Source organism: Podarcis tiliguerta (genome assembly GCF_965153285.1).
Source record: "Podarcis tiliguerta genome assembly, chromosome: 1".
In the NCBI taxonomy this organism is placed as follows: domain Eukaryota; kingdom Metazoa; phylum Chordata; class Lepidosauria; order Squamata; family Lacertidae; genus Podarcis; species Podarcis tiliguerta.
This window is the reverse complement of record NC_139534.1, coordinates 124,404,875-124,429,798: the sequence shown is the minus strand read 5'-3', so window position 1 is coordinate 124,429,798 and position 24,924 is coordinate 124,404,875. Positions and strand designations below refer to the sequence as shown.

At 46.0% G+C, this 24,924-nt stretch overlaps 1 protein-coding gene and 1 long non-coding RNA gene across 7 annotated transcripts in view; one reads left to right on the top strand and one right to left on the bottom strand.

Moving 5' to 3' along the window:
• Nucleotides 1-24,924, bottom strand: part of LOC310677960 — a 288,527-nt gene that overhangs the window by 3,368 nt on the left and 260,235 nt on the right. The window lies entirely within an intron of this gene.
• On the top strand, nucleotides 7,686-20,270 carry AKAP5 (A-kinase anchoring protein 5). 6 transcript variants are annotated; one of them, XM_083438116.1, is made up of 2 exons: nucleotides 7,686-7,937; nucleotides 17,302-20,270. In XM_083438116.1, exon 2 carries the CDS (start codon nucleotides 18,064-18,066, stop codon nucleotides 19,498-19,500), a length of 1,437 nt encoding a protein of 478 aa, XP_083294242.1. In that variant the 5' UTR covers nucleotides 7,686-7,937; nucleotides 17,302-18,063; the 3' UTR covers nucleotides 19,501-20,270. The 6 variants fall into 6 exon arrangements, with proteins under 6 accessions (XP_083294242.1, XP_083294243.1, XP_083294241.1 ...); XM_083438117.1 differs by lacking the exon at nucleotides 7,686-7,937 and adding an exon at nucleotides 8,007-8,027; XM_083438115.1 differs by lacking the exon at nucleotides 7,686-7,937 and adding an exon at nucleotides 8,011-8,031.

The window sequence follows — 24,924 nt, the reverse complement described above, 5'->3', positions numbered from 1 at the left end:
TATAGAAGGAAATTCTAAGGCCAGACATATAGTCAACTGGATTTTGATGTATATCTGAGGTGTTTTCATTGCCTCTGTGCCATCGCCCTTCGTTCAAAGAGATCGAGGGGCATACTGCTTCTCATTGAAACTCTTATTAAAGCCTTCAGTTTAACTTAACCCTTATACAGTGGTGCCTCGCAAGACGAAAAGAATCCGTTCCGTGAGTCTTTTCGTCTTGTGGTTTTTTCATCTTGCGAAGCAAGCCCATTAGCGGATTAGCGCTATTAGCGCTATTGGCAGTTTAAGGGCTATTAACGGCTTTTTAAGGCTTAAGGGATTAGCGGTTTAGCTGCTAAAAGGCTATTAGCAGCTTAGCGCTTCAGAAAAAGGGGTTGGGGAGCGGGGGAAAACTCAAAAATTTTCATTTTCATCTTGCGAAGCAAGCCCATAGGGAAATTCGTCTTGCGAAGCGCCTCTGAAAACGGAAAACCCTTTCGTCTTGCGGGATTTCCGTCTTGCGAGGCATTCGTCTTGCGGGGCACCACTGTACTCCTTACCTCCTCAACCCCTACTGAAAATAAACCTGAATTCATTTTAGATTATTGTGTAGCTTAGTGGTGGTGCATATGCTTTACAGGTAAAAGATCTCTAAACCACTGAGCCTCTTGGGCTTGCCAATCAGAAGGTCGGTGGTTTGAATCCGCACAATGGGGTGAGCTCCCGTTGCTCGGTCCCTGCTCCTGCCAACCTAGCAGTTCGAAAGCACGTCAAAGTGCAGGTAGATGAATAGGTACCGCTCCAGCGGGAAGGTAAACGGCGTTTCCGTGCGCTGCTCTGGTTCGCCAGAAGCGGCTTAGTCATGCTGGCCACATGACCCGGAAGCTGTACGCCGGCTCCCTTGGCCAGTAAAGCGAGATGAGCGCCGCAACCCAGAGTCGGTCATGACTGGACCTAATGGTCAGGGGTCCCTTTACCTATTGGGAAGAAGGAAATTCATGCAACAATTAGTTTATTGTCTTACCTGTAAAGAGCTTTGAAGCTTAAGATGTTTCATGTTCCCTTTAAAACCCCCCACTCCATTTTTAAGCATTGTGTTCAAGCAATGACAGCTGATAGGGGTCTCCAAGGCAAAAGGAACCAACTGTTTTGGTGTCCTCCTAAGGTAGTTATTCTGCATGCAATGTGCTGTACCCTGAGAGACTGGCAACTGGTGTGCTATGAGGAATAAATCACAAAAGACTCCTACGCCCGGCCACCAAGGAGGCTGTTGCACGCCTGTGTGATTTATTGCTGTCCCTTTGCCTGCTCCTAGTCATTCTTTACTCACAGCGAAGCCATAAGCTCATCCGTCTTCTACAGCTCTGTGCTGGAAATTATCTGAACGGGCGCTCTCTGGGCGCCGAGATTGCAGCAGAAGTCCCTCTTGTCCAGTATGTTGTCTCTGCATAAATCACTATTAGAGCACCGCCTTCCAAACAGCATTGCACACCCAGAACAAAAGGGTCGTTAGCAGAGGGGCTGTAGAGGTGGTGCTTTGCAAGATCAGGCAGCAGGTGCTGGGAAAGACCCTATAGAGCTGCAGCCAGCCAGAATAGATTGTACTGGGCTAGATCAATAGTTTGAACTGGTAGAAGGCCACTTCTTCTGTTTTCATGTCCCTATCTGGGAAGGTAGTTCTTCTTGCACAACCCAGCAGGTGTTTTTTCTGGGAGGATCATAGAATCATAAGAGTTGGAACAGACCCTGAGGTTCATCTAGTCCAGCCTCCTGCAATGCAGGAATATGCAACTGTCCCATACGGGGTTTGAACCTGCTACCTTGGCATTATTAGCACCATGCTCTAACCAACTGAGCTGTAAGGTGGTGTAAGAAAAGTGAAGAGTACCTCTCAATTTCTTCTTCTTCTTCTTTGAAAAATGGTGTACTACCCATTGGGAGTGTTACTACTGAGCTGAATCCTAGAACAATAGGATCCAGAATGCAGCAGTCTGATTGGTCCGCAGGAGCCACCCAATCCAGTTCCAGGTGCAAGTGAATCAGTGACCTGATTGGCCTGCAGGAACAGCCAATCAGACTTCTGGAGGAGGTGAATACGCAACCTGATTGGCCTACAGGAGCAGCCTGGAATTAGCCAATCACGCAGGGCCCATTGTGTAAATAATGGATATGTAGCTAGACGTTTTGGGGAAAGATTCATTCTTTGCTACTATGAGCTGAATAAAGAGCATGAAATTCACACTCAACTCCGAGTATATTTCAGGGGGAAAGTGTCCTAAGTTTTAGAGGACGCAACAGGTAGAAAAATAAGTGGTCCGCCATGACCGGCAGCTATTCTCAAGTCCATGTGGGGGGAAGAGTATGGGAACCAGTAACCTAGGGTGCATTCACAATTAAACATTTCCACCCCTCCAGTTACTTAACCAAGGCTTTCTGCCATTCTATGGGTCTGTACAGAGAATTGCTAAATTGGAATCTCCATTCAGCCACAAACTTGCAATTGAAGAATAGTGGCAGAGAGATTACTCTACCAACGGCGCACGTACAAATTTGTGTTAAGCCGTGGGTCTCAGGTTTTGAGAAGGGTCCCTTGTCAGGGGCATACAAGACACCTTGGGGAAAAGGGAGTGCAAATTTCCAGGAAGGAAGAGGTTCCGGAGGGAGGCAATTTGGAGACAAACTCTCTTTGCGGCATCATTTAACTCTGCAATCAGCCAGAACGCTCCGTTAGCCAAGCTAGCTGCAGATGAGCAGATAGGGAGATAGGACTCGTCTCTTGGGCCAGCTCATCCGTTGCAAAGGATTTAACTCTTATTAGGACATTAATCCATATTATCTTTACAAGGCCAAGCAAAATATTACAAGATGCTGTGCAAGCTTTCACGTTCTCCATAACTCTTATTCGGGGTTGCTGGTAAACAAAGAGGAGAGGAGAGGAAGGAACTTGCTATTGCTAAATTCTGGAGATCTGTAAGCACAGATTTATTAGCAGTTGGGTTTACATTGCTTGGGAACCGAATTCTTATGGAAAAATCGACTGGCAAAGATACATTGACAAAGCAGCAATGAAAATTCAGGTAGGTTTTCTGCAGCTTGCTCCAGTTTTACATCATAAACACATAAAAAAGCAACATGAGCACAGACCACCTGCTTCTTCTGAGGAAATGGAAATACACTTTTTCTGAAAGAGGGAAATTGTTTGTATTATATTGACTAATTTGTTTGACAAGATGCACTCTTTGAGGGGCATTCTGTTCGTTATATCTCTGTGTGTATAATTTATTATAATTATTATTTATTCAATTTATATACCACCCTTTTTCAGAAGATCCCAGGGCGGTGTACAACATTAAAAACACATTACAGAACATCAATGGTAAAATAATAATAAAGACAGACAACCTATCATACATATTAAAAGTAAGGCGAATGGCAGAGATTTACAGTTAAGGAACGATAAATGTATTTTCCAGGTATGGTTGCAACTCAGGTTGCTAAGAATGTCGTCTGCCCATTTCCCTACAAAACGTTGATCATTTTTCCTACATAGGCAGTTATCTTTCTACAAGGGCTGACATGGATGCCAAAATCCAGCATCATCTGAGCTCTGGGAGCGCAGCGTTCTCCAGATGGAAGTGCAGAGTGTTTGAGGACCGGGACATTCGCAGGGAAACCAAAATGCTTGTTTACAAAGCTATTGTCCTACCAATCTTACAGTACGCTTGTGAAACATGGACCACTTATAAACGCCATCTCCAACTCCTCAAAAGATTCCATTAATGGTGTTTCTGAAAAAATTTACACATCACTTGGGAAGACAGGTGAACAAATGCACTGGAAGAAGCGAAGATCACAATATGGCGGGTCTGGGCGGTCACTGAGGGGCTTGGCGGGGCGGCGGGTGTCAGCACGGGCAGCCCAACTCTGCGCTCGTCTGTGGCGGGGATTCGGCCTCAGCGCTCGAGGCGAAATAAAAACTAAAAAAAAGAAGAAGCGAAGATCACCAGTGTCAAAGCAATGATTCTTCAACATCAACTTTGTTGGACTGGTCATGTTCAGATGCCTGATTATCATCTTCCAAAGCAACTACTCTATTCCAAACTTAAGAATGGAAAACGAAATGCCAGTGGACAACAAAATAGGTTTAAAGATACTCTCAAGGCAAATCTTTAAAAATGCAGTATAAGCATGGATAATTGGGAAACACTGGCCTCCCATTGGAGAATGGGACACTCAAACTCAGGACAAAAGGAGAAATGTGATGAGAGGAAGGCACACTTGGCAAACCCTCACTGTGATCAACTCCCGCCCGGAAACCTATGTCCCCACTGTGGAAGGGTATACGGATCCAGAAATGGCCTCCACAGTCACTTACAGACACACTGTTAAGACCATATCACAATCTTACTCGGTTATGAGTGATCGCCAAAGAAGTTCATGAATTCTTTCTCCAGGCCAAAACAGAGCCTCCTTGTCAGGTGCAGGCTACCAGCAGAAAAGCTAGATTATAAGGGTTTTGTGTTATGGAGAATCAAGGCAATCTTAACAAAAAGAAAGTGGGGGTTAATTTAAGGTGGTGTGCTAAACAGAAAAACTAACAGAATCTGTTAGCAGTGCTTCTTCAGAGAAAGGGATCCCATAGTCTTCTGGAATATGCTGGACTACAACTCCCATCGTGCATGGCTATTGGCTATTGGCCATGGGGATGATGGGAGTTGGGAGTCCAACAGCCGTTGGCGGAATGCCATAGGCTCCCCCTCCCTGCCTCATAGAATGAAGTCCCATCTCCAGATACCCCACATTTCCTGCATCACAGGGGGTTGGAATAGATGACTCTTGGGGTCCCCTCTACAAGTCTGTGATTCTACGAAATATCCTCTTCCTTCGGGCTAGGATCGCACTGCTGAATGGCCGACTTTGGCATTCAGCTTGATAAATGCCATTAAAGGGTTTGATAAACCCTTCATTAAAGGGTTTAATCTGGAATGCATCCCCAATGTTTGCATGAGTCGCAATGGTGGGGGAACCCACAGCATATCAACCAGTCTGAAGACATTAGTATTGCAATCACCGGCTACATCTGTGCAGGCCTGGCCTCTTGTACTCGTTTCCCATGTGCGGGAAGACAGCCAAGACAAATTGGATTCGTTTGATAACGTTCAGACTGGACCAGCTGCTACTGCATGAGCATAAAGGCCTAAGCCAAGATGGCGGCGTTCTATCTCCCGTGTGAGAGGAAGGAAGACTCTGAATGCCAGTTGGTGGTGCTTCGATTTATTACATTTATATGCCGATTTCCATTCAAATGGGTCTCAAAGTGGCTTACAAGCAATAAATAACAATGACATGCTGGCTAGAACATAACAGAACGTCACAAATACAGAATAAACTAAATCATCAGTAAAACAATTGCAATCTATAAAGCACAAAGCAACAACTTAAACAATAAGCCATATTATATTATTAACAGATCAATTCAGCATTTATACACAGGGGTCAGCAGACTTTTTCAGCAGGGGGCCAGTCCACGGTCCCTCAGACCTTGTCGGGGGCCGGACTATATTGGAGTGGGTGGGCGGGAATTAACGAATTAACGAATTCCTATGCCCCACAAATAACCCAGAGATGCATTTTAAATAAAGGACACATTCTACTCATGTAAAAACACGCTGATTCCCAGACTGTCCACAGGCCGGATTTAGAAGGCAACTGGGCTGGATCCGGCCCCCAGGCCTTAGTTTGCCTACCCATGCTATAAATCAATATTAACCTTTAGCCAGATCCAGCAGGGCTTCTTATGTTGTTGACAATGGAGTGTGCCTCAGGGGGTGAAGTCAAACTGCTGCGTTAGGAGACCAGTTTGGGGCACAAGCCTGGGCAGCGGCGTAGCGTGGCTTGTCAGCACCCGGGGCAAGGCAAGTAATTTGCGCCCCCCCCCCCGCTGCACTGTCTCTCCCCCAGATAGTCCCTCGCTCTCTCTCCGCACCGCACCGCACGCCTGGCACCCTCCCCTCCACAGTGGGCGGCGACCTGGCGGCTCGGATCGGATTCGCACAGCCAGCACTGCAGTGAGAGAGAGAGAGTGAGCCAGGTAGGGGCAGAGAGCTGCGAGTGTGAGCGCCCCCCCCCCAGATGTTGTGCCCGGTGCGGCCGGCCCCCCTGCACCCCCCACGCTATGCCACTGAGCCTGGGCAGTGTATATTTAGGGAGTCCTGGGCTGCCCAAAGGACAAGACCTGCCTCTCAGCGCTCGTGGTGTGGTCCAAAGGAAAGCAGATCAGTATGTTTGGCACCAGCTTGGCTGGTAGCAGTTGCAGGAAGGAGACACGCGAGGCACCATCCATCCATTTTAGGGACTCCATTCTGGATTTGTGGAGGGTTTAATCCTTAGCCTTTTCGTCTCTCCAATATGTCCCCCAAGGCAGCGGAGGTTTAGGATCAGATTCTTCCTTCTCCTCGATGGGCTACCTTCCCAGGTTGACGAGCCCCATGTGCCTCTTGTTCATAAACACCCCATCAGAATCCCCAAATGCTTGTGTAAGTCGCATCTCCCATTAGCCCTGGTCACCGGGGTTTCCTGGTTGGAGCAGATGGGAGTTGGAGTCCCACAACACCTGCAGGGCCACAGGCTCTGCGTCCTTGACCTCATGGATGGTCTAAACCAGGCTCCTCCAGTCTGATGTTGTCCAGATGTTGAGGACTACAAACCCCATCAGCCCCGGCCAGCATGCCCAGTAGACAAGGATTCTGGTGGCTGTCGGGAGTCTGCAAAATCAAGAGGGCACCACTGCAGGTGTGGAAAAACGCCTGGAGGTGAAGAATAACAGGACAGGTACCCAGACTTGTCCCAAACAGATACAGTGGGCAGTCACGGGATAGAGCACTGGCTGCCAATTAGTTTCCGGGCCCAGTTCAAAGCGCTGGTTTTGACCTATAAAGACTTACACAGCTCAGGAGCTCAATACCTTAAGGAACGTCTGTCTCCATTTGAAGCAACCCGAACACTGAGTTTGTAATCTCTATATTCCCCACCTCCTTGAGAGGTCTGGAGAGTGGCAGCATGAGACGGGGCCTTTTCTGCAGTGGCTCCCCAACTATGGAACACTCTCCCCGGAGAGGCGAAAATATTCCTCTTTACCCAGGCCTTCGGTTACTGAATAATCTATGGCCTGTTAAACGTGCAAGAGACTCTTATTATATGATTACAGTGGTACCTCGGGTTACATACGTTTCAGGTTACAGACTCTGCTAACCCAGAAATAGTACCTCGGGTTAAGAACTTTGCTTCAGGATAAGAACAGAAATCGTGCAGCAGCTGTGCGGCAGCAGCAGGAGGCCTCATTAGCTAAAGTGGTGCTTCAGGTTAAGAACAGTTTCAGGTTAAGTACGGACCTCCGGAACGAATTAAGTACTTAACCCAAGGTACCACTGTACATGATTATTATGCTGTGTTATGTTTTTATTATTATGCTGAGTAAATTATGTTCTTAATGTTGTACACCGCCCTGGGACCTTTGGATAAAGGGAGGTATATAAATTGAATAACTATTGTAGTAACCTTGCTGCACTATAAAGGCTGGTTCACACATTCGTGTTTGCCAGCTGATGAAAATAAGGCACAGTAACTTGTAGATGTGAATGGGGCCATCACTGCTCTGACACAAGGGAGGCAGTGCTTATACCCTGAACCATCACAAACCCCCCCATGTTTGAGGGAAGGGGAAGGCGCTATCTCTGCGTGGAGAAGGTGTCAGCTTCGATCCTAGGAAGAAATAGTTTTGCTTTTTTTTTTTTTTTACAAAGGATCCGGTATGAGACGATGGGAAAGGCTCTCCGCCCAGACCCTGGAGAGCCATATGGGGGCTTCAAACGGACACACAGCACTTCCCTCCAGCGCCCTCAGAAAAAACAACCGACGCGCGTGCGAACGTGTGAACCTGCGCCCTTGCTGCACTATGCGTAAGAGAAGCGCGCGTTTGCAGGACATGCGTTATGGGAAACGTTTCCATCTTTCCACGCAGCAGCGACACCTGCATGTTTCCAGGGCACGTAGGTCTGGTTCGTCACCTATACGCTAGTTTCTTGGCGGGGGAGCCGACCCGGCGTCTGTTAATCCGAATTAAGGACCGGGGGTGGGCGGCACTTTTCCTCCTGCATTTGCCGCGACCCGATCCTGGGCGGGGAGCTTCGCCTTGGCGCGCCGAGGGGGCGCCCGAAGGACGGCTCCCCGCCTCCTCTCCCCTCCCCGCGGCCGTCCAGTGGGCGGATCTCGGCGGCGCCGCGGCAGGAGAGGAGTGCGAGCGGCAGGCAGGCAGGCAGGACGGCAGCGCGGGCGAGGCGCGGGGCGCGGCGGCCGGAGCGCAAGGTGAGCCTGGCGGGGCAAGCGATCGCCCCGGGGAAGCGGTTGCACATTGCCAAGCCGGCAGCGGGGATGCAGATCCGGAGCGGGTGGCCAGGCAGACAGGCGAGCACTGAGGCAGCAAGCGCGGAATCCAGCGGGTAGCAGCTGCAGCAAATGCCCGGGGGTGCATCGCGCCCGGCGGCCCCGGAGTGCCAAGCGCCCGGGAGGAAGAGGGGCGGGACGGGCGAGCAGCCGCAGGCAGCCCCCACCGGTGCAACGAGGGGGAGCGCGCGGCGTGCAGAGCCGCGGAGGCGTGCAGCAGTAGCAGCAGCGTGCGCGCTGGGGGCTTGGCGCTGGGGATGTGCGCGCCGGGCGCCTTGCAAGCGCGAGGCTTTTGCAGCTGCACAAGGGCAGCGCGCCCGCTTGCTCTGCAAAGAGAGTCGCCCCTCGAAGCTGCAAGGCGCAGCCGAGATGAGGATCGCCTGAGCGCCAGCAACAACGAGGTGCAGGTAGTTGCAGGTTCCCCTTAAATGATAGGCAGTATTGGGGGTGGGGGGAGTGATTAAAAAAGAGAGAGCGGTGCATAGCCCAGGTCTTGGTCCGCGTAAGCCGCTTGTTAGAGATTTCGACGATTAAGCGGCATACAAATTTTTCAGAAGGGAGATATGCAAATCTTCACGCGGCCAACCTGAGCATGGTCCCTTGGGGCAAAGCGAAGGGCTCCTTCTCAGCCTCAGTGACTTGTCTGTAGAATGGGTGCCTCGGGGATCTCTTGCGCGGTGGTTTGGAAAGGTCTTGCTGGTTCCCGGGGTCGGTGCTGGCAGCTTCAATCCTTTGTCTGAAGAACAGGTGGAATTGTAGACTGGCAGACTTTCTGTGAATCGAGAGTCAGCAGTTCTGACTGCAGGTATTCGGGGCTACCTTTACGACGTACCTTTAAAATAAAATGTTAAAATCCCACTTAATGGATTCCTGCAAAAATGCTGGGTTTGCAGTACAGAAACTACCTTGTAGGGGCTTGTCGCTCTTGTGAGCGGCGTCAGATTTTTGCAAATCAAATTTGCATGCTATTATATACATTAGAAATGCACAAGGCAGCTTGTGTTTTGCAGGGTTTGGCTAATTGATTTAAAAGGTTATCTGGCTTAACCGGGTGTCAATTTTTAAAATATATGTATAATACACCCACATTGTGGTGCCTGGCAGGTAGCAGCTTAGAATGCCCCCCCCCGTTTTTCTTGAATAGAGGAAATAATGCTTTCAGTGGAACTTGATGTGACAGGTGGAAATCATTTTTTATCCTGGCCTTTAACACCTGTGACAGGTGTTTCCACCCTATTCCTGTGACTGTAATTTGTTTTAACTGTTTTCAGTACCCCTTTCTAAAAAAAACACACCTTCCGAACTATTGTTCATTCATTTGCAAATAAATACCAATGTGATCAGATAACAAGGTTGTAGGATTGACTAACATTTCTTTCACCCTGGGGTTGTGCTTGCAGAAAAATACACGATAATGGCTGTCACTGCAACTCCCCCTTTCTCTCAGTGCAAGGACTGCTAAAAACGTTCTTTGCGCTACATGGCTTCATTCTGTGCTCTGGCTTTCTTCTCTGCCGCTGGCTGCTTTTTTTTGCAGCTGGCTCCGTGTACCGAGTTCCGATCAAGACATGCAAAGAACTTCCCCAGTGGTTGTGTAGAATGGGTGGAGGTACTTAACATTGTTGTTATTTAGTCGTGTCCGTTCATGACCCCATGGACCAGAGCATGTCAGGCACTTCTGTCTTCCACTGCCTCCCGCAGTTTGGTCAAACTCATGCTGGTAGCTTCGAGAACACTGTCCAACCATCTCGCCCTCTGTCGTCCCCTTCTCCTTGGGCCCTCCATCTTTCCCAACATCAGGGTCTTTTCCAGGGAGTCTTCTCTTCTCATGAGGTGGCCAAAGTATTGGAGCCTCAGCTTCAGGATCTGTCCTTCCAGTGAGCACTCAGGGCTGGTTTCCCTAAGAATGGATAGGTTTGATCTTCTTGCAGTCCATGGGACTCTCAAGAGTCTCCTCCAGCACCATAATTTTAACATTGGGCACCTTTAATGATGCAGTGTCAGACTAGGACCTGGGAGACCAGGGTTCAAATCCTCCATTCAGCCATGAATCTCACCTTTTTGGGTCTAGTTCACATGCGCATTTACATTGCTAGATTTCTCTGCACTCGGTGGCTGTGTGAACTGGCTCCCATTGCGAGTGGCAGGGACACACTGCATCAGAATGGTGCACAACTTTCACCAGTGGTCTTTGGGTTTGTCCCATGGCACATGCTGATCACCAGTGGAAGCTGACGTCAGTGGCTGCTAATATGTAGGCATGGACCTTGCATCTTTCTCTCGCGCTCTCTTTTCTTTGCAGACTTTCTCGTGTTTCTGATCATAGCAAGGTCAAGTCCAACGGCGTCGAGAGCTGCTATCACAGCTCGGCCGGCTTGCTCCAGAACACGGGTTCCTTCTTCTGGGAACAGGCTTGAACTTTGCCATTCTAACAGAGTTGCTGCTTTCTCAAATACTATCTGCCCATGTGGAACCATTTAAATAGAGCGGGTGGAATTCAGCGCTGCACTGTTGCACTTGTTCCGGCTTTCACAAGCAATTTCAGCTGGCCAGTGCTGTCCTGGTCATTCTCCCCCCACCAAAAGAGTGAATTTCACAGGGAGGGGGGAGCCTGGTTTTGAGAGCAGAAGGTTTTCCATAGGGCACCTGCCAATGGAGGTGAATCCCGCCGAGTACACGTACCGTATTTTTCGCTGTATAAAACGCACTTTCCCCCTCCTAAAAGGTAAGGGGAAATGCGTGTGCATCTTATGGAGCGAATGCAGGCGGGTGGCTCTGCTCAGCGCACCCTTTAAAGAGCCGCATGGAGCGTGTGTGCGGCTCTTCGGGGCTTTTCCCCGAGGAGGGAGAAGGGCTGCCCTGGCTTCTGGGATTCAAAATATTTTTTTTCTTGTTTTCCTCTTCCAAAAACTAGGTGCGTCTTATGGTCTGGTGCGTCTTATAGAGCGAAAAATACGGTGATTGGTTTCATAAGGTGCCTCTTTAGAGCTAGACATGGTGGTTAGAATCCCAGACTCGGTCTGTAGAGAGAGGGAGGAGGAGGAGAGAGAGGCAGGTTCAAATCCCCACTAAGCCAGGACTGGGTGACCTTGAGCCAGTCTCCAGCCTACCTCAAAGGTTTGTTGTGAAGGTAAGTTGGGGGATGCAGGTGGCGCTGTGGTCTAAACCACTGAGCCTCTTGGGCTTGCCGATCAGAAGGTCGGCGGTTCGAGTCCCCGTGATGGAGTGAGCTCCCGTTGCTCTGTCCCAGCTCCTGCCAGCCTAGCAGTTCGAAAGCACATCAGAGCAAGTAGATAAATAGGTACCGCTGCAGCGGGAAGGTAAACAGCATTTCCATGCACTCTGACTTCCGTTGCAGTTGTTTGGCTTCGCCAGAAGCAGTTTAATCATGCTGGCCACAAGAACCGGAAAGCTGTCTGTGGACAAACGCCGGCTCCCTCGGCCTGAAAAGCGTGATGAGTGCTGCAACCCCAGAGTCACCTTTGACTGGACTTAGCCATCTAGGGGTCCTTTACCTTTTACCTAAGCAGGGGGTAGAAATAGAGGTAGTAATAATATTTAGGTTTATACAGCACAACAAGCTTCAGGTCATTGGTGGCTCGCCACAAATTAGCCCAGGGCTGAAATCTTTTTCAGGCACAAACTACACATGTATAGTTGATTGCATGGACTTTCCAAACGGACTTGGGTTTTTACAGAAAGGAAGTCATAGACAGATGAACGTCTGTCGCAGCAAATCTTCATAGAATCATAGTGTCGTAGAGCTGGAGGCAGGGTGGATAAAAATCAAGGTTTTTGGTTTGTTTTTAAACCAAACTAACAGATTTTTTAAAATTTAAAATAGATTTTTTTATTTAAATCACATTTTTTAAATTTAAAACAGATTTTTAAAATAAAATGCTTTTGGAGGAAATATCGTTCTAAAGATTTTCTATTTAAGTTACATTATAGTGCAAAGGCTATTCATCAGGAAATAAGGATTTGTTTTAAGTTTTTCATGTGTGCTAAAACTCAGTCTAAGTTGTTTAAAAAAAATGTACAGCCACATCAGTTAAGAAGCATAGATACATATGCTAGAATGTTATTGTTTTAGTTAAATAAATTGTTATGAAGGAAATGATTATTTTTCCCGTTCCAATAAAGTACAGCAGAAAAGTTGTCAAACTATAAACAGTTCACTTATTAAACCTCACCATAATTTCATCATTATCGGTCTATGTATTTCTAAGAGTATCACCAAATCAGTAATTTTTGATAGAACTGTAAAAACAACTCTGAAAATTTATTCTTCCAAAAATGAAACTGTTGAATAGTGGGTAGACATGGCAGACGACACAGCGATTCTTCCAAAGCAGCTCTTTATTTGTAAGCTGGACAGAACTGAACAGCAAACAGCTCAGCTGGCCTGCTTTTATAGGCAGCCAGCTGTCAACAACGTAGCAACAACAACCCAGGGTTTCCCCCCTAAAATAACTGATGTGGACCTGAGTGAAAACTACATACACAATACTCCTGGTGGCCAGGGTGAGAACTTCAATACATAACAGAAACCTTCATCTAGTTGCAAATATTAAGGTGATACCAGCAAGAAGGAGTCTGTAAAAAAAAAAAAAAAAAGATTTAAATCAAGTCTTACTGACTAGTGATTTAAATCATTAGTCAGTAAGACTTGATTTAAATCTTCTTCTTTTTATTACAGAAAGACTCGTTCTTTCTGGTATCACCTTAATAGTTGGTTAAACATTTGGTTAAACACTTAAGATGTGGTTAAACATTTCAAATTCACCCTGGTTGGAAGGGACCCGTAGGGATCATCTAGTCCAACCCCCTGCAATGCAGGAATCTCAGCTAAAGCATCCAGTACAGATAACCATCCAACCTCTGCTCAAAAACTTCCAAGGATGGACAGCTCTTAAAGTTGAAGCTCCTCTAAGTCACCGCTAGCGAATGTGCGCAGCTATCATTGGAGTCCACTGGCCTGATCTTGCGTTGACCTGAAGGCAGGAGGAATGTTTAGATGGGGCATCTTGTTTTACTGCAGCCACCCACAACGTGGATATTGCTGTCCTCCAGACTCCCATCAGGCCTTGCCAGCGCGGCCAATGGGCAAGGATGATGGGAGTTGTAGTCCCAAGAGGGTGTCGGATATCACCAGACCATGGTCCCATCTGCCGCAGCCCTCTCTGCTCCCTGAGAGAGGTTTGAGGCGCAGGATCCTTCCCCAAACAGCTCCCATGTTGTTATTTAGTCGTTTAGTCGTGTCCGACTCTTCGTGACCCCATGGACCAGAGCACGCCAGGCACTTCTGTCTTCCACTGCCTCCCGCAGTTTGGTCAAACTCATGCTGGTAGCTTTGAGAACACTATCCAACCATCTCGTCCTCTGTCGTCCCCTTCTCCTTGTGCCCTCCATCTTTCCCAACATCAGGGTCTTTTCCAGGGGGTCTTCTCTTCTCATGAGGTGGCAAAATTACTGGAGCCTCAGTTTCACGATCTGTCCTTCCAGTGAGCACTCAGGGCTGATTTCCTTAAGAATGGATAGGTTTGATCTTGCAGTCCATGGGACTCTCAAGAGTCTCCTCCAGCACCATAATTCAAAAGTATCAATTCTTCGGCGATCAGCCTTCTTTATGGTCCAGCTCTCACTTCCATACATCACTACTGGGAAAACCATGCCTTTAACTATACGGACCTTTGTTGGCAAGGTGATGTCTCTTCTTTTTAAGATGCTGTCTAGGTTTGTCATTGCTTTTCTCCTAAGAAGCAGGCGTCTCTTAATTTCGTGGCTGCTGTCACCATCTGCAGTGATCACGGAGCCCAAGAAAGTAAAATCTCTCACTGCCTCCATTTCTTCCCCTTCTATTTGCCAGGAGGTGATGGGACCAGTGGCCATGATCTTCGTTTTTTTGATGTTGAGCTTCAACAGCTCCCATAGAGCCCTTCAACTAGAGGCGCCAGGTGTGGAAGCTGTGGTGCTCTACATGCCAAGCATGTGCTCTGGGCCAGGAGTCCTCTGGCTGTTAGACAGCTGTTAAAACAGCTGCTCTAAACCAGCGTTTGAGGTGGGTGTACCAAGGGCTTAGCTCCCTTTATTCCTGCATTGCAGGGAGTTGGACTAGATGGCGGCTTGAGATTACTTCCAACTCTACAATTCTATGATATAAAAAGTCCCCCCCCCCCAATAATATTTATTAAATTTCATACAAAGGCATAACTTAAACATAACAGAAAAAGATAAAAAACAATAATAAAAGAAAAAAAAGATAATAGAGAAAATAAAATATTACAAACCTCCCATATACCACCACATACATAAATACAATAAGACTTAAAAATTAATTAGTTAAACTTCAGCTTCATAAACATATTACTTGACTTCCTCTAATCTCTTCCAACTGAATTTCCTTGTAATTGAATGTAGCAGTTTCCAATATCATTATTCCATATAACAATATTCCGGTTATAATCAAATTTCCTAACTTTTCTTATCCTTCTGTTTTTTATTTATTTATTTAATCCTAATTTAATCCTAGGCCTAATTAGTTCTTTCAAGTAATTACAAATCTTTAATGTTAACAATATTTATTCAAATAGTCTTTAAATTTCTTCCAGTCTTCTTGATTTTCCTCTTCTTTCTGGTCACGGATTCTCCCGGTGAGATCAGCTAGCTCCATAAAGTCCATCATCTTCACCTGCCATTCTTCTACCGTTGGTAATTCTTATGTATTCCATTTTTTGGCTATTAAAATCCGTGCAGCAGTTGTGGCATACAAAAATACTTTTACATCTCTTTTGGGCAGTTCAGAACCTATTACTCCAAGGAGAAAGGCCTCTGGTTTCTTCATAAATGTATATTTCATCATTTTTAAAAATTCGTTATAATTTTTTTCCCAGAAGTCTTTTACCTTTTTTAAAAAAAAGTCGTTTACCTTTTTTCCCCTCTTGCAATGTGCTTGCAATTTTTTTTTAAAAAAAATAATAATAAATGAAAAGGGGGGGTGCGGTGGGCATCCAGAATTATTATTTGATTCCACCCACCACTGAACGCAGTGGTGTTTCCATTTCATGTATACATGCAGAACCCGGGAATCTAACCCTCCGCACAAGTGGGTAGACGCCTGTGCTGTTGCTATCACGAATTATTTGTAAGGGCACAGGGATCTCAACGAAAGCTCTTAGAGTGAGTAATCGGATGTTTGGGATGAGCCTGAGGCTTTGCTGCGAATCTTGGTTCTCGGCAGAAATCTCCCCCTCCTTCCTTCCGCCCACTTTTAGAAGTACAGTGGTACCTCGGGGTACTTAATTCATTCCGGAGGTCCGTTCTTAACCTGAAACTGTTCTTAAACTGAAGCACTACTTTAGCTAATGGGGCCTCCCGCTGCCGCCACCATGCGATTACTGTTCTCATCCTGAAGCAAAGTTCTTAATCTGAAGCACTCTTTCTGGGTTAGCGGAGTCTGTAACCTGAAGCGTATGTAACCTGAACTGTATGTAACCCAAGGTACCACTGTATCACAATGGCATTTGTGGTTGAAGGGCTTCGCCCGTACGTAGCGCCCGCGAAATGCTGAAGACATGTGCTTGGCGATTTATGCTGCAGTTGCTATGGAAAGGGAAGGCAAGGCTATAAATAAGCATCCCTCGTGCAGCGCAGCTCGCCTTTTTGAAGCAGAAAGCCGTGGGTGCTAGCAAGAAAGCGCCTATATGACGTTTGTGTCGCAAACGGGACTTGGGTTCCCACGAAGTAGACATCCCTTCCTGTCCACGGCACCAGGGCATATATATTTTTGCAGAACCTGAGCTTTCTTCAGGAGTTTGTTGATGGTGGGGAATGACTCGTCCTCTCTGCTGCAGAGGGCCTTCTCGGTAGTGGCACCCGCCTTGTGAAACACCCATCTGTTAAATATAAAACAAACAAACGACTACAGTGGACCCACTGGATACAAATTAAATTTCTTCCGGGGGTCGTCCGCATCCCGAAAAGTCCGTAGGCAGAAGCGCCGCTTCTGTGTGCTGGACGCGCAGAGTGCTTCTGAGCATGTGTGCACAGCAAAACACGGAAGTACACACTTCCGGGTTTGCAGCATTTGTAACCCGGAAGTTATGTATCCAGAGCGGTCCGTAACTAGAAGGTCTACTGTACGTGACTTTAAGACACCAGAAGGCAGCCTTGTATAGGAGAGTTTTTAAGGTTTGATGCTCTATTATGTTTTTATATCTCTTGGAAGCTGGAGTCGGGGTTTGAAGCAATTCTCCACAAGATAAGTCATCTAGGCAGATGTTTAACTGATCATCAAAACGGCAACTGGACATTCCATTTTGGCCACTGTAACTTTCGTTTAATGCCTTTTGATGCCTTGCTTATACAGTTGTACCTTGGTTTTCGAACAGCTTCGTTCTCAAACGTTTTGGCTCCTGGACGTCGCAAACCCGGAAGTAACTATTCTGGTTTGAGAACTATTTTTGGAAGCCAAACGTCCAATGGGGCTTCCGCGGCTTCTGATTGGCTGCAGAAGCTTCCTGCCGCCAATCAGAAGCTGCGCTTTGGTTTCCAAACGTTTTAGAAGTTGAACGAACTTCCGGAACGGTTTCTGTTCGACTTCCAAGGTACGACTATATCTGAGTTTCTAACACTGTTTTCCTCCACTGTATTTTCTGTTTATGGCTACATTCAATAGAGATGTAAACTTGGGGCCCCTACAGTCAAACCCAATACCTGCCTACAAAGGTGGTTAAATATAAATAAAAAAATAAAATAAAGCACTTCTCCCTGCAAAGCAGTCTGATATTTTTTTTGGAACATTAATTTGTGTGGGCACCCTGTGTACAGTGCAATATTACTTTCACCCATTTTTCTTTCTCTTCCCCCCCCTCCCTGCAGGTGCCCACAAAGCAATCCCATCAATGAGGAAAGTTGTTGCGTTTTATAACTCGAGGGATGCTAATTGGAAAATGGACCAAAAGGCAATAAGAAGCAGACTTGGAAGGACACAGGGGTGCCTCTCCCTGAACCAGTTTATGAAGATGGCCTTCTTTGCTTGCATGCAAAACCCCTGATTGGGAAAAGGCACGAATATTTGCAAGTGGATGTTGTCTCCCGGGGCTGTCGTTAATGGAGCAGGGCCAGTCTCTGTGATTATCCAAAATCTATTTTAAACTATTAAAGCGCCAAGCTTCTGATGAAAGAGTATCGCCCATCGCACCGAGAGATGATTAAAATTGATGCTCAGAGGCGTCGGGCAGAGAGTTCTTCAGTAAGAGACACGGAGGGGGGGTCGAAACACCCTGCTGTCAAAAAAAGAAAAACCTCACTCTTTTAAAAAACAAAAACACTAAGCGAAAGAGAAACCTGCCTTCAGGTTTCCATCAAAAGATGTTTTTGTAAAAAATAGAATAAAATAGATAGGTCATCTTGAGGTCGTGAGAAGACATCTCAAGGGATGGTTTGTTGAGTTTGATAACAGCATATTAGCGCTGCAGATGCAAAGGAGCTCAACAGTTGTTTCCTCTCTGCAGGGAATTGTGGTTCTAAGGATTTTGTCAGTACACTTCCAACTGCTATAAAACTGATACGTTTGTGGCGTGGATCTGCCATAAGGATGTCTTCCCTCTGAAACAATAGCTAAGGGACAGGGATTTAAGAATGGAGGATGCAACGAAAGAAATTCAGACAGAGAGTATGCAAGAACCGGAAGCCTCAAATGCGGAAAAGCCCTTCCTTTCACACGAAAGCCCGGCCCAAAAGGCCTCCTCGGTTTGCTTTAAGAAAAGGAAGAAGTCCTACGCAACAGAGAAAGATGAGGATCCTGAATCTGTAACCCGAAAGGCTACAAACCAGCTCTACAACTCTGGGCAAAGTCAAATGGAGGCTTCAGATCCACCGTGGACGTCAGGAGGGGCTTGGTTGTCCTTCAAGCGGCTTGTGACACTGAGGAGGAGGTCCAAATCCGCTTTGAAGAAACAAGCGCAGTCTGGTTCCCGCGTGCAGCTGGAGACGAATGTGGAAAATTCTGGCGCAAAGGAGCGCACCAGCTCCAATCATAAAATTCCCTGCCTAAGGTTCTGTAGAAGCAAGAAGTCCTGCCAGGCTGAAATAACAGAGGAGGGGGATCACGGCGAGAAAGCCAGCGAAGGGGCGAGCATTGTGGATAACCAAAGGAACAGTGAACCGGAGTCTGTGTCTGTGGAAGGTCCTCTGAACGCTGACCAGTCCCCCAGCGGTGCCCTTGAAAACGAGGGCAACAGGGGGGTTGTAAACAACTCTGAAGAGGTGGCTCCAGCCAGGAGAGAGGACGCTTTTCCAGAGATGAGTCCGGGTCCGGACCAATACACAGACTTTACGGCTCAGTCAGAAATCATCCACTCTGAAACGGTCCTGGAAACAGAACAGGAGAAGCAACTCTTCCAGCTTCATCACGGAAGCCTCTATGGAGAACCTGAAGAAGGGAGAAACGAGAGGTTTGATTTTGAAGGAGAGGTGGGCTCTCTGCTTGCCCAGGACCTGCCAGAAAGCCAACCCAACGTCTTGGAAGGAGAAGACTCCAAGAACTCGCCTGCCAAAGAGGCTGAGTTGGAACAATCAGGGGAGGATGCTGTGCCGGAGATGGAAGGCGATTCGGTTGAAGTGATGCTGCACTGCAGTCTGCCTGTGTCCGAAGATGAGGCTTCACAGGAGCCAAATTGTCCCGTCCAGGAAGTAGAATCCGACGAAAACAAGCTTGCGATGCCTGGGGCGGGCATTGTGATCATGATCACAGAAGCGGAGGCCTTCCAGGAGGAAGAGGAAGAGGAGCCCAGCTATAGCTGCGAAACGTTTTCCTTTCCGCAAGCCAGCAAACAGAAAGCGAAAAAGAAAACCAGCAAAGTCCCTGATTCCAGGTCAGGGAGGGAAGGCAAGGCGTGTCCACAGGCCCAGCCGCCTTTGGGTGCCAATGACCAGGAGCCCTGGGCTTCAGAACAATACGAGGTGCTTCTGATTGAAACGGCTGCCTCACTTGTGAAGGCGGCCATCCAGTCGTCCATCGAGCAGCTTGTGAATGAGATGGCTCTGGAGCAAAATAAACAAAACAGTTTTCTATGATAGGGTCACCGGAGCTCCCTGGTGGTCTTTGGCCGGGCCCTGCCATCAGACTTCCACAAGTACTGTAGCGGATTCTGAGCACCGAGGAAAAGGTGCAAGGGACCTGCTGTTTAAGTGGCTTGGCTGAATTTTCTGCATCAGGTGCCAAAACTACCTGTCCTAGCCTTACAGGTTAATCTAGTATTAATGCCATAGGAAGGGGGAAGGACGTCCTACAATATTTGAACTCAACATGAAAGACATCGGATGAAACCCTGAGTTAAATTGCAGTACTCGCTGCGATTAGCTTAATTTTGCATGTCGGTGAGAGGAATGTATCATGTACGTAAAAAAATGATTTTTGGAAGGGTGGGCCCTTTGCAGCATGGTGACGTGTTAATGGCTTGTTCTGCGTAGTAGAGCTAGGACAGCAAGAAGCCACCTCTTCTTTCCCATGTCCATTTATTTCCCTTACTTAGAACCAAGTTGTTCGATTCCCATTATTGCCAAATGCTTGAAGAAGCCCTACGTTAATCAAATTTAACACCTGCTAAATTGCTTTTGGTTAAGTTGCTGTTAGAGGCAAGTTGTTGAACCGGGATCAATTTACAGAACAGTGAATGAAGGATGCACACGTTGAAATTGGCAAGCGAGCCGTTTTTATCGGAGGTCTTGCAGAGGCCTTAAGAGCCATATTAGCAAAACTTCAGTGTTCATTTAGAAAAGTGTTAACTTCTCTAGAGCCTTTCCGGCACTGTTTTTGCTCAAAATAAATGTTTCGTTTTCAGAGACTTGGAGCTCACTTGATCTTCCAAAGGGAAACCAAAAAGCAGCAAATCTCACTGTGTACAGATTAAAACTATCGTCAAATATCAGGTGGTGTAAGGGATCGGAAATAAGACTCCTAATGCCGTTATACAAATCTGTGACGCGGTCAGTTCTTGGAATGCAATATGCAATTCTGGTTGCCGTACCTGAACCAAGGATATTGCAGAGCTGCAGGAGAGGGCAACCAAAATGATAATGGAGGTGCAGTCCATTTCCTAGGCAGAAAGGCTGCAAAACTTGAGCCTTAATATATATTTAAAGAGGCTTTTTTAAAATTCAAAGAATAATTAAACTGTTCCTCCTAAGGCTTGGTTTCTAGAAAGAAGATTCCACCTAAACATTAGGAAGAACTTCCTGACAGTAAGAGCTGTTTGACAGTGGAATTTGCTGCCAAGGAGTGTGGTGGAGTCTCCTTCTTTGGAGGTCTTTAAGCAGAGGCTTGACAACCATATGTCAGGAGTGCTCTGATGGTGTTTCCTGCTTGGCAGGGGGTTGGACTCGATGGCCCTTGTGGTCTCTTCCAACTCTATGATTCTATGATTCTAGACCCTTGATCATTTCGGTCACCCTCCTCTGCACATTTTCCAGCTCGTCAATATCCTTCTTAAACTGTGGCACGCAGAACTAAACACTACTGGAATGATAAAAAGGATTTGCTGGAGTGTTTCTGAGGAGATCCAGCAAACTAGGGGACTGCTTTGGCGCTTAACCGTTTTCAAATGCAAGGGCTCCATCTACTCCTTAGTTTTCCTTAGGTCCACATAGGTTACTCTTGCACAAGTGCAAGAATGAATCATGCCCACCCATTTATTTCAGGAAATGGTATATCCCTCAAGCCATTTGAGGTTCAGGAACCTGTGGAAAGTCCCCAGAAGAGTGGTTTTTTTTCTGGGAGATCAAGGATGGAGAACATTTTCAAGCTGTGGGCCACGTCTCCACATAGGAAGGGGCCACATGTGGAGGTGGGCGGAGCCAGAGACAAAAGTGGGTGGAGGAATAACGTGACACTTAACCTTTGCTGGCTAGATTCCAACCATGCAAATAATCGAGAGGTTTCTACACCTGCAGATATAGGCATCCAATAGGCGTTGTTCCAGTTAAACACTTGGGGGGATGCAAAAGGTTCTGGTAGGGGTTGTTACCTGGGGATAGGACTAGACCTAAGGGAGGGTCCTGAGGGCCAAAGAGTGGCCTAGGGGGCCACATTTAGCTGCAACATGTTCCTGGGGCTGCCATCAAGATAAGAGTCATTCATTCAGGATTGCTGGAGTTGTCATATAGCAGTACCTGCACATAACATTTGTGGTAAGTAATAAGGCTCTGGGATTGTTTTCTGGAGCTGACTGTTAAATATGATGTCAATCCAGGTGAACTTGGGAGTTTGCAGCTGCTCAGACCGACACAGTGTTGGTCCGTAGGCATTGCACCGTCTCCAGAAGTTAACCAAACCTCCTGCATACATAGCAGTGGGCAATGCAAGGAGTGACCCTGAGCCTTCTTGGTGTCGATTCTAGTCACCCCCTTCCCAAAACTGGGAGAAAAATGAAAATGGCTGCAGAGAATTGGGCAGTTCATAAAATTCACTGAAAAATTATATTTAAAACACACAATTCTTGATTGGCACATAATTACAGTGGTGCCTCGCAAGACGAAAAGAATCCGTTCCGGGAGTCTTTTCGTCTTGCGAAGCAAGCCCATTGACGGAGTAGCGCTATTAGCGCTATTGACATTTTAAGGGCTAAAAACGGCTTTTTAAGGGGTGGGGGATTAGCGGTTTTGCTGCTAAAATGCTTTTAGCAGCTTAGCGATTCAGAATTTTTTTTTTTTTTTTTTGCAAGAAAATTTTTATTAATACTGCTCATTTATACATAAGAACAAATACAAAATTTATACCATAACTCGCGCGTATCACAAGTCAAAAATACAACACAAAATTCTTTTAGGCTCCGCCGAGCCGTAGACTTCCTTCCACACTTTTGGTAAGTATCAGATAAATTTGTATTCACATATTTTATCGTTTTAATCTGTATCATTTACTGTTAGATTTAATTCAGTCCCGCCAGTGTCGTCTGAAAATTAGTTCCAAGATAAGTCAAATATTTATTCCAATTGTCATGAAATTTCTGTTCGTCTTGGTCCCTTAATCTTCCTGTTATTTTAGCAAGCTCAGTATAATTTATCAACTTAACCTGCCAATCACTTATACTGGGTATAACTTCTGTTTTCCAGTTTTGCGCTAGCAAGATTCTTGCGGCTGTAGTGGCATATAAGAATAGTATCTTATCTTCTTTTTTAATTTCTTTACCCATCATTCCTAACAGAAAGGCTTCAGGCTTTTTGGGAAAGGTATATTTGAGAATTTTTTAAAGTTCATTGTAAATCATTTCCCAAAAGCCCTTCACCTTACTGCATGCCCACCACATGTGGTAGCGGTCTCCCTCTGCCTCTCCACATTTCCAACATTTCTTATTTTTCAGCCTATAGATTTTGGCTAACTTCACTGGTGTATGGTACCATCTATATATCATTTTCCATAGGTTTTCCTTTAGTACCGTACAGGCCGTAAACTTCATATTGGTGTTCCACAATTTCAGCCACTTCTCAAACTCAATATTATACCCAATATCCACTGCCCATTTAGTCATAGCCTCCTTTACCTCCTCGTCTTTTGTATACCACTCCAGTAAAATATCATATATCTTTGCCAATATTTTATTTTTACCTTCTATGATTTCTATACTAAATTTAGATTTTTTATCTTCAAACCCTAGGTTCTTTTTATCTTCTTTCAGCAAATCATTTACCTGGTGGTATTGTATCCACCCAGTAAATGAATTTTTTATCTCTTCATATGGTCTGAGTTTGATGCCTTGATCAGTTTTCCGTATAAGTTCTTCATAGGTGGCATTCTTCCCTTCCATATTTATTTTTTTAACCGTTAGGACCTCTGTTGGCGAGATCCACCAAGGTGTCTTCCTTTCCAGCAAGTTTTGTTTCTCTCCCATGCTTGAAATATAGGTCCTCTAAAAATATGGTTCAGGAAGCTTCTATGTGCCTTCACCTTTCCGTACCATAAGTACGCGTGCCACCCGAACCTATTGTCGAAGCCCTCCAAGTCCAAGATGTCTCTATTTTCCAATCTTATCCAGTCTTTAAGCCAAAGTAGGCATGCCGCTTCATAGTATATGCTTAAATCCGGTAGGGAAAAGGCCCCCCCCCCCTCTTTTTTGTCTACCAATATTTTCATTTTTATTTGCGGTCTTTTTCCCTGCCAGATATATCTCGCTAAAGCTCTTTGCCACTCTTTACACTGTTTTAACCCTTTAAGTATAGGTATAGTTTGAAACAGAAAAAGCATTCTGGGTAGTATGTTCATTTTTACAACCGCTATCCTCCCCAGGAAAGATAGTTTCATTCTCTCCCAAATTTCTAGATCTTTCTTAATGCCCCTCCAGGTGACCTCATAGTTGTCCTTATAAAGGTTAATATTCTTGGTTGTGATCCACACTCCAAGATATTTCACCTTCTTTACTATCTTAATTCCTGTCCTTTGTTCTAAGTCTATATTGTCTTCTTTACTTAAATTTTTGGTCAACATTTTAGTCTTATTCATATTCACTTTAACTCCAGCCACAGAACCAAATTCTTCCAATTTTTTTAGAGCCTTTTCCACATTATCTTTTGGATCTTCCAATGTTAGTACAATGTCATCCGCGAAGGCTTTAATCTTGTATTCATTAATGCCCACCTTGACTCCTTTAACCTCTGTTGTTTCCCTCAGATTCTTAATAAGTACTTCTAGCACTGTTATAAACAATAAAGGAGACAGGGGGCAGCCTTGTCTAGTCCCTTTAGATATATCAAAATATTCCGATGTGGTGTTATTTATTACAAGTTTTGCTTTTTGCTCAGAATAAGCGATTCAGAATAAGGGGTTTTGGAGCAAAAAAAAAATTCATTTTTTTCCGTCATTTTTCGTCCTGCGAAGCAAGCCCATAGGGAAATTCGGCTTGCGAAGCGCCTCTGCAGACGGAAAACCCTTTCGTCTTGCGGGTTTTCCGTCTTGTGAGGCATTCGTCTTGCGCGGCACCACTGTATAGGCAAAAAGGATAGTGGAAGTTGTGCAAAGGAGAACCTGAAGTTGATCTCATTTTGTCAGCACCCAAACAGTATTTAATTCAGGTCCAGTGTATGTGTTTATAAAAATCACATGGTACAGCCCTATTAAGCTGGGACTGTACCACTTCAGAATGGAGGTCATTTTTTGGTTGGGGTATTACGTACTTGATTGCTCCGGTTTCAGCCTTGGCTACTCCCTGATTATCTACTTTTCTAGGTGCATGGAATACGGTTCTGGTTTTTGCTTTAAGTGAGAGAATCCTAGAATTGTAGCATTGGGAGGGACCCTGAGGATCATCTAGTCCAACCACCTGCCATGCAGGAATATGCAGCTGCCCCATATGGGGATTGAACCAGCACCCTTGGCATTTTTAGCTGAACTCTCCAATCCTGCAATCCCAAATCTGTCTTCTGAAATGGCACAGCTTTGTAGGTTAGAAATCCTGCACCAAGGCTAGCAACAGCCCCCTCTCTCCCAAAATAATCCATTAATGTCCC